Source organism: Gobio gobio (genome assembly GCF_949357685.1).
Source record: "Gobio gobio genome assembly, chromosome: 4".
NCBI lineage: Eukaryota > Metazoa > Chordata > Actinopteri > Cypriniformes > Gobionidae > Gobio > Gobio gobio.
Window position 1 is genome coordinate 10,535,502 of NC_137100.1, and position 15,923 is coordinate 10,551,424.

At 36.2% G+C, this 15,923-nt stretch overlaps 1 protein-coding gene across 1 annotated transcript; it reads right to left on the reverse strand.

Annotated features, from left to right (window-relative positions):
* Positions 1 to 434: 434 nt before the first annotated feature.
* On the reverse strand, positions 435 to 15,801 carry lrwd1 (leucine-rich repeats and WD repeat domain containing 1). The gene is made up of 16 exons (XM_079815980.1): positions 15,733 to 15,801; positions 15,153 to 15,234; positions 13,400 to 13,634; positions 13,161 to 13,280; positions 12,894 to 13,040; positions 12,673 to 12,765; positions 9,968 to 10,450; positions 7,836 to 7,959; positions 7,635 to 7,741; positions 6,209 to 6,416; positions 5,035 to 5,107; positions 4,751 to 4,891; positions 4,557 to 4,660; positions 3,810 to 3,968; positions 2,121 to 2,230; positions 435 to 1,751 (listed from the first exon to the last, which is right to left on the reverse strand). Exons 1-16 carry the CDS (start codon positions 15,743 to 15,745, stop codon positions 1,602 to 1,604), a joined length of 2,349 nt encoding a protein of 782 aa, XP_079672106.1. The 5' UTR covers positions 15,746 to 15,801; the 3' UTR covers positions 435 to 1,601.
* Between the last annotated feature and the right edge of the window lie 122 nt (positions 15,802 to 15,923).

Below are 15,923 nucleotides of genomic sequence, written 5' to 3' on the forward strand. Positions count from 1 at the left end.
GCCCCACCTGCCATTCAACCACTTCAAAAGATAGACCTCTATATAAACTTAACCTGCAATAAATATTAGTTTCTAGAGTTCTATTTTAGTTTCTATTTTAAGTTGCAAAGTGAGTTGGTAATAAAACATTTAGCATATGGCTTGAGCAAGCAGGTAGCCTACAGTGTGTAATGATATTCCTATGAGGGCAAAGGCACCGTCCCAAACTCAACAGCACACTACATTTTTCTAATATACATCTATAGTGAAACATGGAAATGCAACGCAAACAATTGAGAGCTGTAGAGGCAGAAATCAGACTGCCCCACTTTTATGTTACACAGTTCAAGACCAATCCATCTACTTCAGCATCATGTGTATCTGCATCAGTTCAGCAGCTAGTCAGATTGTGAACATGTCCTACAACTAAGTGTGAAGCATGAAGGAGAGTCGTGCAAATAAGAAAATGGTGTATGACACCAGTTTATTCGTTACATAAAAAGTCCTTTTTTGAACAATGCCATTCTTTTCTCTGAAATGAAATCCTTTTATGAGGTCTTTTTATGATGCTTTTTCACATTTTCAACTTTTTCCACACTCCAAAGGGAGTTATTCTCTATACCAGTTCACACTGTTTCTGAACTCCCTGAAACTCCTACATTGTAGTCTTGAGTTTTCTTCCAGGAACGAACACGTCACAATATTCCTCATTTAAATAATGATCTCCCAAGGCATACGCAAAATAAAGGGGTTGAGGCCTGGTAGAGTTGCCTTAGCAGGGTTGCCAGGTTTTCACAACAAAACCCGGCCAATTGCTACTCAAAACAAGCCCAATCACGTTTCAGGGGGGCTTCTCCGGTAACAATTTTGGGGTGTAAAACATGTGGTTTTTTTCCATGGTTGCCTAATAAAATTTGCATTCCCAGGGCTAAATATTACATAAATGGGGTCGCTTCAACCCGCTGAGAGGAAAACCGCGGACTTGGCCACACTATGCATTAGTAATGTGTGAAACTCACGGTTATGGTAAGGGGTGTGACAATTCGGAAACACGCTTGAAGCAGTTGACCAATCACAACACACTGGTTCAGTCGCCCAATCAGAGCACACTGTGCTTTTTGGAAGGAGGGGCTTCATAGAGACAGGAACTAAACAGGGTTGCGTTTCTTAAAAGCATCATGAGCTAAGTTGATCTTAGAGACCATAGGTGCTAATGGTTCTACGATCTACCTCGGCGTACGTTGCTTTTGAGAAGCACAGCCCAGACAAACTAGGAAGAGTAGACCCCAAAAACTAAATTAAGAAAAATAGCATAATAGGTCCCCCTTTAATATACAGTATATATACTTTTTTGAAGACTAAAACAAGAATTTATGAATGAGTTTGCAATAACAATTGCCTTTCATCTACTAAAACTAGAAACACAGGAGCAAATTTACACAATAGCTAAATTAGTCTCGGTCTCTGTCTCTTTGAGACAATAAGTCTTAAAAACAGGTGAAGTCTTCATTTTCTTTTTTTAACTCCTGCTCTCCTCACACAACCATGATCTCAATTCAAGTCGAGTTCAGAAATGCAAAGCAATATGTAGAAATACTGCCAGCAACTGAACATCTCTGTGCTCAGTGATTCTCTCTCTTCCAAACCACGGCCATGTTCTTGTCAGTAAGGGCAACCAAGTAATGTAGATCAGGATCCATGGCAATGCCGTTAATAGAAGGCCCCTCTAATGCGCCCATTCCAGCTCTAACCGGTGATGGCCAATCCAGCACCTGAAATAACACAGGCAAAGGAGCAAAATGACATCCAGGAGCTCTGTATACAAACATGAACAATAATCACTCCTCTAGTCGAGAGTTAACATGTTGACACTTTCAGTGGATTATATATCTATACTGTAGCTAACAGGAATATTTTACCTGCAACTGATACCTTAAAGAGCTATTGTTTACTTGATTCATTTGTTGATATAAAATAATGCATTTAGGTTGATTCAGCAAGATTAAATAATATTTTTGACTTGAATAAAACCAGTGCATTAGGATGTAACCTTTTTTAGTTTAGCATTTTTTTCAGTGCATGGTCTAAAAGATTATCATTAAATCCATACCGTATCGCTCACCCAGCAATGGTTAACTTACCTCAGTGGCTGAGATCGTTTTTCCACTTTTGAAGTTTTCCATCATGGTGTCTGTGATATGGTACATCCATAGTCTGCCTTGCTCATCCCCACACACCACATAACCATAACCTACAAGAAAAAATAATCACACATCAGTTTAATCTCACCAGTGATTGGTAGATTATTAACCCTTGTGCGTCAATTAAAAAAGTTACACATAGGTCTATATGTCCAAAAACGGTCATAAAAATGTGAAGCTTTAAAAGTGAAGAAAAAAAAAGTTAGAGGTTTAAGTTTATAAACATTATTTTTTATAAAATATATATTTTATGAAACATGTTTAACTTTAAAACTACTAGAAAACCACATCCATAAATCTAATTAAGTTGTGCTCCAAATGTAATCTTGATATCTCACAAAATGAGCTTTCAGTAAAATTGTGTTTGGGTGCAGTGCCAAATTTTCCCCATTAGATGCAAGCAAAGCTCCACTGGTGCACTCAGTGGTTGGATTTGTGATTTGCAGTAGTTTTTCCTCTCTCAAATATTACACACATACAATCCACACTCTGACATCCATACCCACACAATTATAGCTGTATAATTTATCCAATTGGCTCGACAATATGCAGAAGCAGTAAACAGGAATAAGGAGAGTATTTGCTTTGTAGGCCTGAGAAAATGGCACTATCCGGTAAAAAAATATATATATTTTGAAGCCTTGCCAAATACACCCCTCCAGGATTCAAATAAGTTTCGGAAAGTTTTTTGAGTATGGCCCTGTATGACTTCATAAAGGGAGGAATTCCTTATATGGGCACTTCGCACTGCGTGCGCACATCAACCAGAGCGAGAGCAAGAGTGCGCCCGTCAACGAGTTTTGTTCGGTTACGGGAGCTGTTGGCAGCACTGTCATTTTGTTTTTAGACCACAACGTCAACAATGCCACTAAAGAAGTGTGTTTTTGGTTGTGAGGGAAAGATAACCTTGTTCAGCTTCCCAAATAACCCAGCGTTAAGGAAACAGTGGATGCAGTTCGTTTTTCCGGAGCAGCAACGGAGTTGTGCAAGTGTGTCACGAGTCGAAGTGAAACTGCATCAAATGTTTTGTTGGCAATCGGCGCGTAAGTGCATATAAATGTCAACAACACAAACGTATAGTGAATCGAAAGTTATCCAGGGATAATGTCATGATGTATTGTGCGTGTGTGTGCTCATGTTTAGCTCCACCCACTGCACACTTGCACAAGCTCGGCTGTTTTCGGAAAGAATCGATACAGCGAATCTGTCTTTTATAAATATGATCAAACTAAGGACTCTCTGGAGATATGAAGGATGCAAAACTACTCTATAGGTACTCAAGATTAACATGAGACTGGCAGAAACTGTGTGTTATGTAACCTTTAAGGTCCTGAGTGTAACTATTTTGTGTTTCTAGTGTAAAATAGATTTATTAAAGGAAATGGGGGTGAAATTGTAAAATTTCTATAAAAATACACACTTGTGCCTACATTTATGCAGTTGGCATTAACACAGGCAAAATTATTATTTTTTTAAAAACTGAACATGACAAAAATTCCCATAATGAGGTTATTGAGCACTGCCCAGACAGATTCAACATATTTATAAGGACACGTAGGAAAGAAGAACGTAAAAAAAAGTTGTCCATATATTTGACCATATGACATTTTGTAAACACAACATGAATACCTGGACAAGTTCCTAGAGACAGGTACGGGATATCAGTGCTGGACCACTGCAGCTCTGCCAGAACCACAGCTGCCACCTCTTTCTTTCTGCCATTCCAAGATGCCCGAGTAGCACTCCAGCTCCACAGGTAGATAGAGCCCTGCATGTGGCTCTTGGATGCTGGGAGGAAAAATGACAAGCATCATTATCGCCTTAAATATCAGACAGAACAAAGGTCACAAAATGTGTTAAAGGGATAGTTCATCCAAAAATGAAAATTCAGAGTGTTCATAAAGAGAGTGTAAAATATCCACATGAATCGAACTCTTTGAAGGGTTAATTCCCCCGAAAATGCCATCAATCATCAATTACTCACTCTCATGTCGTTCCAAACCCATAAGACTTTCATTCAGTTTTCATGTTCACTGATCATTGTTTATATGTGAATAAAAGCCTAAATTAAATTATATAAGGGTCATCATATAAACCGATCGTGTCTCTTCAGAAGACTTGGGTTAAACCGCTTGATCCATATGGATTTATTTTACAATCTCTTTATAAATGTTTTGAACCATCAGAGTTGAATACAAGCGACGACCTTGAAGAAATGATCAGTACTTTTTACAAATATGTTTAAAAGGATATATATTGAATGAAATAATAATCCAATAACAATACATTTGTAACAATTAATTTGTAAAATATACATTATATATTAAATGTATTATTTGTTCAACTAGTCCTATATTTTTCTTATTGTTTACTCACCCACTATATCATCTGAGAGGAAGCTCAGTCCATCAATAGTCCGGTAGTTGTTTTTCTTGTCATTTTTCTTGTAAATTGGAAACACAATCTCCATCTCCTCATTTCTGATAAAAGCAAAGTAAATTTCAATAAAGAAACATTTTTCTTTGCCACACAGAGGGGTGATAATATCTGGACTGATGGAGAACTCAAACCTCTTCTGTGTGTTTTTACTGAGCTGGATGTCAAAGACATAAAGCCCCTCATCACAAGCCGAGAGCAGGTGTGTGTCTGGAGACGTGGGGAGCAGAGAGAGATGCAGAGGAGTGGAGTTCGTCTCCAGGACTAGCAGCTTACTGTCGGTAATATAAGAAATAGTTATGGAAAAGTGTGTTTAAGTTTAAAAATTAAATGAAAATTCTTTTGAACATAAATGTAGCACATTTTAGCATTTCCAATACGGTATTAAAAAATTACTGAACAATAAATAATAAATAACCTGATTTTAAAGTTGTAATCTTGATCCAGTCCACAAATGTCCCACAAAAAGATCTTATTTTCATACGTTCCAGCTGTAAATAGAAACAATGTGATTTTTAGTTATGTCTATATAATTCAAATAAGTTGTTATCAGTAAGTTGTTAAGTAAGTATAAGTTAGTAAGTATCAGTAAGTATAAGTTGTAAAATCAGTCTATTCAGTTGCACCAGGTAGTTTTAGGAGCTCAGCTATAGGAACTAGCCACCAGGGTGGTCCCCTAGGGCCGTTTTCCTGGTTACATTTGCACCGCCAGTAGGAACCCTGAAGTGACGCAAGCCTGCAGACAGCGACATTATTTAAGCGTGGCAGTCAACTCTGTAGTGTAAAGATTGAAGTGCCTGGACTTCACGTCGTTCCATCAATTGTGATTTTCCATGTTTATGGAGTGAGTTTGTGGAGTAAGTATTGTCGTGGAATGGCTGCATCCCCCTATTATCAGTGCATCCCTTAAAGGGATAGTTAACCCAAAAATGAAAATTACCCCATGATTTACTCACCCTCAAGCCATCCTAGGTGACCTCTTTCAGACGGACACAATTGGGGTTAAAAAATGTCCTGGCTAATCCAGCATTATAATGAAATTATAAAATTCAATTTACGAAAAAAGCGTAACTGGAGCGATGTATGACGTTTTGAACTGCGAGAGGCGTTACACTTACTTCGTAAGTTGAATACGCAAGGCAGTCTGGCAGAAGCTAGATATTTTACTTTATAAAGTTTTAAATATGGATATTTTTCTTAAACAAACGCATCGCTTCGCTTCAGAAGGCCTTTAATAACCCCCTGGAGCCGTGTGGAGTACTTTTATAATGGATGGATGCAGTTTTTTGGTCTTCAAATTTTGTGCTTCCATTCACTGCCATTACAAAGCTTGGAAGAGCCAGGACATTTTTTAATATAACTCCGATTGTATTCGTCTGAAAGAAGAATGTCATATACACCCAGGATGGCTTGAGGGGGGGTCAATTATGGGATAAATTAAATTTTTGGGTGAACTTTCCCTTCAAATCACCGCTCTTGGCCAGGTTCCTAAGTGGAGTGGGTGTGTGAGAGAGAGAGAGAGAGGAGGGGCGCTGTAACAACCAGGACTGACAACACGAGATGAGGCACACCCGATTAACTGCTTTACTCACTGAAGAGAAAGCTAGCTTTGCGTGGACTGAAGCGCATAATGGAAATGGCACGTCTACTGGCACGGAACTCTCCGAACGCCAGGTTGACTCGGGGATGAATGAGCTTTACAAGACCCCTCTTTCCCCCAGCAGCCAGGATATTGCAGGGTCGGGTAGAGCCACCTGTCCTGGACATCAGCACCGTGGACCATGTTAGCGAGAAGAACTCCTACAAGACAAAAGGGAAAGCAAAATTGAATTTACAGGCACTGGTTGCCAGTCAAATGCAGACTATTTGCAGAACAGGCTTGGGTGGATTATTTGACATCAAACCAAAGAAAATTAAATAAAAGAAATTGTAAGTGGCTACGTTCAGAATGGACAGTTATATTAAGTGTAATATTTACAGTGTATTATTTAAAGTGATGGTGTAATTACATTTATAAATTACACTGCTGACCTTTCCTTACACCTTTAAACCTACCCATATCATTAAACCTGTCCCTAACCTTAGCCGTATCCCACCTCAATAGCAGCTAAGTGTTTTGCAATACAACATGAACAATAAATACATTGTACCATAAATACATTGTACCTACCTTTTTCTAATGCAAGTACATAGTAGTTAAATACACAACTTAAACTGACAAATAAACTTCCAGTATGTTCTAGAGATTCTTTCCCTGATATTTAAGCATTTTTCCTTTATCAGATATTTTTTTTGTAATATGGGATCCACCAATAAACATGTCAAGAATTGCACACAAACCGTAATTTAAAATATTATATAATAATACAATTAATTCTGCCAACATGCTTTATAGACTCAAATGTAATGCATTTACTATTTACTGTTTTGATTGTTACTTTCCCGATAATGTATTCCAGTGAACTAGCTGTCTTTATTCCTTAGCCTAGCAAACAACACCCACATTTTCAATTTAAACTGTAGTTGTTAAGTTAATCGACGCCCTTGAAAATATTAGATTTTATTGTTGGTATAAAAAAACTATGCTTTATTGTTGTAATATGAAATGAACAAAAACAAGTAAAACATTAAATAAATATTGGTTCAGTGTATCGTTATCAGACATATAAACATACAATTAATTAGTATTGGTTATGAAAAAAAATCTCTCTTGTATATCCATTACAAATGGACCATCAAGTTGAATGCATTGCGGGAAAAAATATTGTTCATAGTCTGCTTAGTTGAATCAAACTGTTTGGCAAATTCTGAAAGTCACTCAAGTATTCAATGCTTATAGAGTATTTGCTTACTGTGCACATGTACATACTGTATAATGCAGAAATAGCAGAACTGAGGTATTTTCTGAATAGCCAGTGTATTTCCATGTCTCATTGATGTGGTTCAAAAAACTGATTGGCCTGTACACCAACGCCACCTGGTGGTAAGAGACGGTATTGTAGAGAACTTTGCGCTCACCTCCCCAGGAACCTTGTATTTCTTCAGCACATGTCCTGACTCACAGTCAATCACACACAAACTTTCCCCTCCACATGTAGCAACTGTCCGAGACCCATCTCTGGTATCTAACAGATTAAAAGCAATGGCAGACGTATACGATCAAAATACATTCAAGCATACCACAGATTTCATTGAATTTAATTACTTGACAGTGCTCACCACCACCACTGCAATCCTGCGGGGGCTCAAAAGCACAGGCCCAAAGCTGGGTGCTGAAGTCGTCGGGACTGTCCTGTCGGCTGTGACACTGCAGGACATGGAACGGCTGCAGACTCACCGGCTCCTGAAACGGCAGGGGAGAGAGACGCACATTAACGATGCGCTAATGACTGTGTGATGAGCAATCAACAGTAAACAGAATACAGTACAAGCAACAATAGGAATCCACACCTTGAGAGTGATTCAGTGACAATAAACATGCAAATACAATAATCTGGTGCAATAAGGAAATTGTTTAGACCAAAACCATGTCTGAGATAAGAACAGAAATGCAGTTTACATTACAGGTTTTGTATTCATGATTGAAAAAGATTTATATAATTTTCAAGAAAAGTTTTTATTTAATGACCTTAAAAAGTAATGTGGTCTAAGTAAAAAGTAACTAATGCCATATTTTCATTACACCTCAAAAACACATCTTCAAAAAAAAAAATTCAAGGTATCTTACAAATATCATACATTCTTTACGTATACATTAATATAATTAAATAGGGGGATAAGCCACATGTTGTTTTACAAACTAATCCCACCTTACTTTGTCATTTAAAAAAATTAGCTGATATTTTAAGAGACTTAGGGTCAGCAGGACTCCTGTCTATGATCAAATGTCTAGTTTTATGTTTTTTTCCCTGCATGTTGGTCACACCATATGAATTTAATTTGCCGTAGAAAAGTTATACATTTATATTTTAACCAAACAAAAACATGCTTTTGTTTAAATATAATTAAAGTAATAATACTGAAATAATAACAATAAAAGATTATGCTAAACTACTTAAGGTTTTCAAGAATTTTATTCTTCTGAGGTTTTCTTCATTATAATCTGAAGACCTTGACCTTTTTATGCCCCCAAATGCATACAAATTAGTTAGAACTCAGCATGTTTTTAATTTCTCATTAAAGCTATAAGTATATGTATATTTAAGTCATTGGATGCATTGTTAATCGCAAATAAAGTTTTTAATATTTTTGAAGTTTTTAATATTTTGATATTGTATTAATTTCAGTTACTCTCCAAATTAATGTAGAAACAATTTAATGACAGCATATTTTAAATATTTGTTGTAATGGCATCTTTTTATGAAAGAAGGCCAGTATCACTGATACTAATGTCTCTATGAAACATTAATGACGTTACATTACAGTATAACTGAAAGCTACCAATTTCAACATTTATTAGGCTTTAAAAAAACAACTTTTAATTTAAGTGAACTTAATCTTTACATAAACCCATTATAATAAATGTTATTTTAACCCATGACCTTCCCTGTTAGACATACAGAAATGTAATAGTTATCAAACACCTTTCTTAACTGCATAAATAATAAATTAAATATAGATTAATCATCATTAAAGCTACAATTCTCTGTTCCCTTTGTTCTTTGATGAACATTAATGACAGGCATCATCAGTGCTCCTGTCACTTTAAGAACGGCCGCTGACGAACATGATGCGGATATGACGCGCAGTCCCGCGCATCTTTCCTCACAACTCTTTAAGTTCATTTAAGACGTTATTTAACTAATTTAAGACTCCTAATATGAGAATACTCGACACAACTGGCGTTTTGGCAAAATTCTCTGTGTTGTTGTTATTGTTTGTTCAAGAGCAAAAGAGAACTCAATGTGTGTACGAGACTGACGCGAGTCTGTCTGTGCGTCAGTGTGTGTGTGTGTGTGTGTGTGTGTGTCAGAGTGTCCCTCGATTAGCTGACATGAGACGCACCCACACAGACAGGACACTGACATACAGCGTGTTCTCGTGTCTTGTCGAGCTTAGACTGTTTAAAAGTATTTTCATGAATAAGAGCGTGATCATAAAATGTAACGCTAGACAAAAATAGATATAAAAACGGACGCTACGTTAGTTGCATTAAATATTTGTAATGTGTTAAACTGAAAAAATTAATCGCCCGCGTTAACGCGTTAATTTGCCCAACCCTAATATATATATTATATCTTCTTCTTTTTTTTACATTCAAGCATGAAAACCTATTCTAGTAGACCCCAAAAACAAATAATAGGCATATTAAAAAACGATAGGTAGAGAAAAAATTAAGCGTCATGACCCACCTGAGGAATTTGGAGTTTGACTCTGGTAGTTTTCCGGGGTGTGTCGGCAGCGGTCCGTTTGCTTTGTTGAGCTGTAGTCTGATCTTTAGCAGTTTTCCTCTGGCTCTCACATTTCGCCGGCCTTGATGTGGGCGTAGAGACGCCTGGGCTCTTAGCTGCTTTTCTGGGGCTTTCAGTTTTGCTAACAACTTTCTGAGAAATATTTTCCAGACGGCTTGATTTCCTTGGACTTCCCTCTGGAGTGTCCACACTGGTCATTCTGGCATGCTTTCTGGGGCTGGACAATATAGGGTCCGTTTTCTGTGGAGTGCTCAGCACTCGAGTGGATTTTCGTGGACTAGCCTCAGCCGGAGCTGCACTCGCCAAACGACTTGACTTTCGTGGACTGGCCTCTGCAGACACCTCGGTGTTGTTTCGGGTTCTTTTCTGAGGACTTGTAATACTGTTACCACCCAGATCACGAGTCTCTCTCTCTGCTTGAGTCTGCGTTGTGTAAAAAAATTGAACATACATGTTCCTTAATTTCTATGTAATTACAGTCACAAATGTTTTCAAACACCTGGGATGGGAAAAATCATTTTAACTCTATAAAGCCTACAATATGTGATACGCAGATTTCTAAAGCCTCTGAATGATCAACATGGTCAAACCTTTGCTGAAAAACCTGTCATAGACTGTCTGTCGTCTGATTGATATTTCATACTTTATTAGCAATAAAAATGCCTTTTAAAAACTTCCCCTTCCAGGTCGTGGCACACAACTCTTTTTGCTGTGAAATATTTACAGATTTTTATAAAGTAAACATAAGATTTTTTTTTATATTGTTTGAAATATTTCAAGATGAGCACTTACTGAGCAGAAGCAACTTATTATCCATAAATAATTGTATTAAAAAATAATTTTAAAATGTAAGTATTGAATATGATACATTAAACTTTTGAAGAACATTTATTAATATGTTGCATCATATGTTTTGCACCCACAATAAAAAACTACAGAGCTTTGATCATAAAATGTATGCATATAAATATTATCTTACTAAAGGCCCGTTCACACCAAGAGCGATAACTATAAATGATAACGAAATGGATAGACCACACCACAAATATAACGATAATGACACAAAGAAACAATATCTTTGGAATTACTTTGGAATTATTTATTTTCCAGCTGATGAACAATAAAATACATTGACAGCCAATCAGAATCCATCCTGCTTTAAAGAGCTCGAGCATTTAAAGTGGCAGACGACAAAACTGCAACGCTCTTATAATAAACAGAACAATATTGTGCATTGGTGTGGATGCCAATATTGTTATTGTTATGATTCTTGGTGTGAACAGGCATATTAAGACATATTATTGGGAGATATAGCGTGCCAACTGATATTTATATGTATTTTATGCAAGTAGATTGATTTGATTTACATTACAAGCTATCATAATTACATATGTTTTGGCCAGCAACTGCACCAAATTGCAAATTTTTACTCATATTGCATATATTTAGTGTATATATACACTACCAGTCAAAAGTTTTTAATGGTTTTGAAATAAGTCTCTTCTGCTCACTAAAGGGATAGTTCACCCAAACTAAGCAGATAGAGCAACCATTGACTACCATATTAGGGGGGAAAATACTATGGTAGTCAATGGTTGCTCTATCTGCTTTGTTACAAACATTCTTCAAAATATCTTCTTTTTTGTTCAGCAGAACAAAGAAACTCATACAGGTTTGGAACATCTTGAGGGTGAATAAATGATGACAGAATTTTCATTTTTGGTTGAACCATCCCTTAAGGCTACATTTATTTGATCCAAAATACAGCAAAAACAGTATTATTGTGAAATATTTTTACAATTTAAAATAGTTTTTTTCTATTTGAATATATGCATATTAAAATGCAATTTATTTCTGTGATTCAGCATCATTACTCCAGTCTTTAGAGTCACAGGATCCTTCAGAAATCATTCAAATATGCCCATTTGCTGCTCAAGAAACATGTATTATTATCAGTGTTGAAAAAAATGTGTTGTGTCAAAAAAAAATGTCAGGATTATTTAATGAATAGAAAGTTCTAAAGAACAGCATTTATCTGAAATACAAAGCTGTTGCAACATTATAAATGTCTATACTGTCCTTCCCAAGTTCTTTCCCAAAAAACAAACAAAAATTCTTACCGACCCAAAACTTTTGAACGGTAGTACAATGTTACAAAAGCTTTCCATTTCAGACAAATACTGTTCTTTTGAACTTGCTATTCATCAAAGAATCCTAAAAAAACTGCTTTCAACATTGATAATAATCATAAATGTTTCTTGAGCAGCAAATCATCATACTAGAATGATTTCTGAAGAATCGTGTGACATTGAAGACTGGAGTAATGATGCTCAAAATTCAGCTTTGCGTCACTGGAATATATGACATTTTAAAATATATTCAAATAGAAAAGTGTTATTTTATATTTTAATAATATTTCACAATATTATAGCTTTTTTTGGTATTTTTAATAATATAAATGCAGCCTTGGTGAGCAGAAGAGACTTCTTTAAAAACTTTTTAAAAACTTAATGATTCCAAACTTTTGACTGGTAGTGTATATATTTTGTGGGGTTTTTTTAAATATATTTTGTCAAAAGGTTCATTAAAATTATATTTCATTTGATTTGGCTTTACATTAAAAAAAATGATGCCACTGGCTTTACCTCATTCTCCTTTGTTGGAGTTATGTCTGTGACTTTGCCTCCTTCTTCACTGCACGTCAGTGACTTCAAATATTCCTTTGCAATCATTTTAAGCTAAAAAAAAAAGCAGAAACAAAATTAGTTTAAATGCAACCACAGAGACACAACAATATAGAGGCTCTGTTAATTCAAAGATATGAGTCAGGACCCAGTGAACGCAATAAACACGCAAGAGTACCAACCCTCCACTTTGTGTAATCGCTCAAGGAACTGGGGCCGTATTTGATTTGGCTGTGGGCAGCATTAACAAAACTCTTCTCGACAGCAGCCAGGCTCTTAGCCGTAATGGGATCAGGGAGACTGAAGCTTCGTTCCCACAAACCAATCACCTGAAGGCGGTCAAAAAACATTGAAGAAATGAGATCCTTAAAAATATGCAAACTAACTTAAATGAGCAAACAGAAATATCACATGGGTGACAATGAATAAGTGGAAAAGTCAGTTCTCACCCTCTTCCTGAGGATCTCAGTGCTGCCATGGCGAATATGATGGGCTGTAGAGCTGATATCCTTCCCGTTGAACACCCTCAGTTTAGGTAACATGAAGATCACTTTGTGTTCATCATTGACCTAAAAGAAAAAATTAAACAATTCATAGAGAGCAAGATTCTTTGTGTCTACGAACGCCACTGAAGATGATCTGGATTGAAAATAAATATGAGGGTTTCATTTCAAAGTGTGATTCTCACGGTGAGGTAGAGGTTGTCCTCGAGACGAAGTTCTTCGATGTTTCTCAGGGCTTCCAGTGACGCCACATCCTCCATATCGTTGTTTGAGCAGTTCAGGATCTTCAGGCAGGGTAGACAGAGGCCTTTGGGAATCTCCTGCAACATGTTCCCAGACAAATCCAACTGCTCTAGACTGCAGAGTTTCGAGAGCAGAGGAACAGGCAGATCCTCGCTCTTCAGACCCATGCGTGAGAGACTGAACAGAGAATACACGCATTTATCAGATCATATATTTCAGACAGTTCAGTTTTTAACCTAAGGGCATTCAAATAGTTCTCTTTATTTTTTATACACTGGTCAAATTAAGATTTATGAATGTTTTTGATAGCTCACCAAGGATGAATTTATTAAGTAAAAAACGAAGTATTAGGCTACTACATTTTAAAATATCTATTTTCCATTTTAATATAATTTAAAATGTAATTTATTCCTGTGATGCAAAGCTGAATTTTCAGGATCATTACTCCAGTAATATGCTAATTTAATGCTCAGTTATTATTTATTATTTGCGCTCAATTATTAATAATGGTTCTTATTAAAGGGATAGTTCACCCAAAAATGAAAATTAGCCCATAATTTACTCACCCTCAAGTCATCCTAGGTGTATATGACATTCTTCTTTCAGGCGAATAAAATCGGAGTTATTACAAAAGTCCAGGCTAATCCAAGCATTAGAATTTGATTCATAGTTGCTCTGTTTTTGAAGTCCATAAAAAGTGCATCTGTCCGTCAAATAACTGCTCCACGCGGCTCCAGGGTGTTAATAAAGGCCTTCTGAAGCGAATGCGTCAAGTACGCATCTCGAGTTTCACTTTCAACATTCAACACTTTTCCACGGAAGACAGTCGGCTGAAAGTTTACTTGATAAAGTTTTAAATATGGATATTTTTCTTACACAAAGGCGTCGATTCGCTTCAGAAGGCCTTTATTAACACCCCAGAGACGTGTGGAGCAGTTATTTGATGGGCAGATGCACTTTTTATGGACTTCAAAAACAGAGCAACTATGAATCAAATTCTGATGCTTGGATTAGCCTGGACTTTTGTAATATATCTCCGGTTTTATTCGCCTGAAAGAAGAATGTCATATACACCTAGGATGACTTGAGGGTGAGTAAATTATGGGCTAATTTAAATTTTTTGGGTGAACTATCCCTTTAATACCAATGTTGAAAAGCAGTTTTTGCTGCTTAATATTGAATATCGAGCATTTGAATTAGAAATCTTTTGTAACATTATACATATGTCTTTACTGTCACAAAAAACTATTTAACACACACACACACTTGTGTATTATTTTCTTTCTTTTTAAAAAAAAAAAAATAAAATCTTATTTATCCCAAACTTTGAAATGGTAGTGTATTATGGTTTCCACAAAAATGTTTTTCAACATGGATAATAATAAGAGACAATAATTTATTGAGCAGCAAATCAGTATATTAGAATGATTTCTGAAGAATCATGTGACTGAAGACTGGGGTTATGATGATGTCAATTCAGCTTTGCCATCCCATGAATAAATTACATTTAAAAAATATATTAAAGGGTAATTTTAAATTGCCATAATATTTCACAATATGACTTTTACTGTATTTTGCTCAAACAACTGCAGCATTGGTGAGAATGACAGACTTTCAAAAACAACTAAACGTCTGACCTACAGACCAAAACACAACATAGTGTGCCTTGCAATCACAAAAAAATAACTTTCTTACTTGAGGGTCTTGATCTGGTCTAGTTTGTTAGTCTTTGGAGAGCTTTTCTCCAGCAGAATCTTCTCTGTTATCTTCTCCATGGCTGCACACACAGTGAAAGTGTGAGTATTGTGTTTGATCAGACCTTATAAAGGCAGGCTGGAATGATTGCAGGTTTCAGAGACTTTGTGAATCTCTTGCTATTGGGTATTTAGGTGTCAGAAACTTGTATTGTTATTATGTAATGATACAGGACAAGTGGTCTATTCACACCCTATGGGGGTCCTGAACACAGGAGATTGCCCTGAAACTTTTGTAGAGAAACTAGAGAGCAACATCATTTACATTGAGAAAATACTGGAAAATGCTACGTAAAATCATGCTAAAGGCGAATTTGAAAACATAAAGATGAATACATATTGTTTATATTTGCGTAATAACGTATTTGTCAACTTAAGACATTCGACTGCTAAACTCCTCACTGCATTTTCTTTGCACGTTCATTGTGCGGTCGAGTTTAGTTTTGTTAAATAAATGTTGTTTTACATGCGTTAGAGTAAAAACAAATGTATTGGTGCTCAAAGCTATTGAAACAGCTTACCTCTAACGTACATGCGGTGCTAGAGATCTTTAAATACACAATACACGAGGTCATGTGGATTAGAACGTCAGATATTTTCCCGGGAAAATACAAATGAACTTTGACCAGCTTTGACGTGAAGTTGGTTTTGGCGTCATCATTCCGCCATATTGAGTGTGTCACTGTAGTTAAAAAAATTTTTTTTTTTAAAT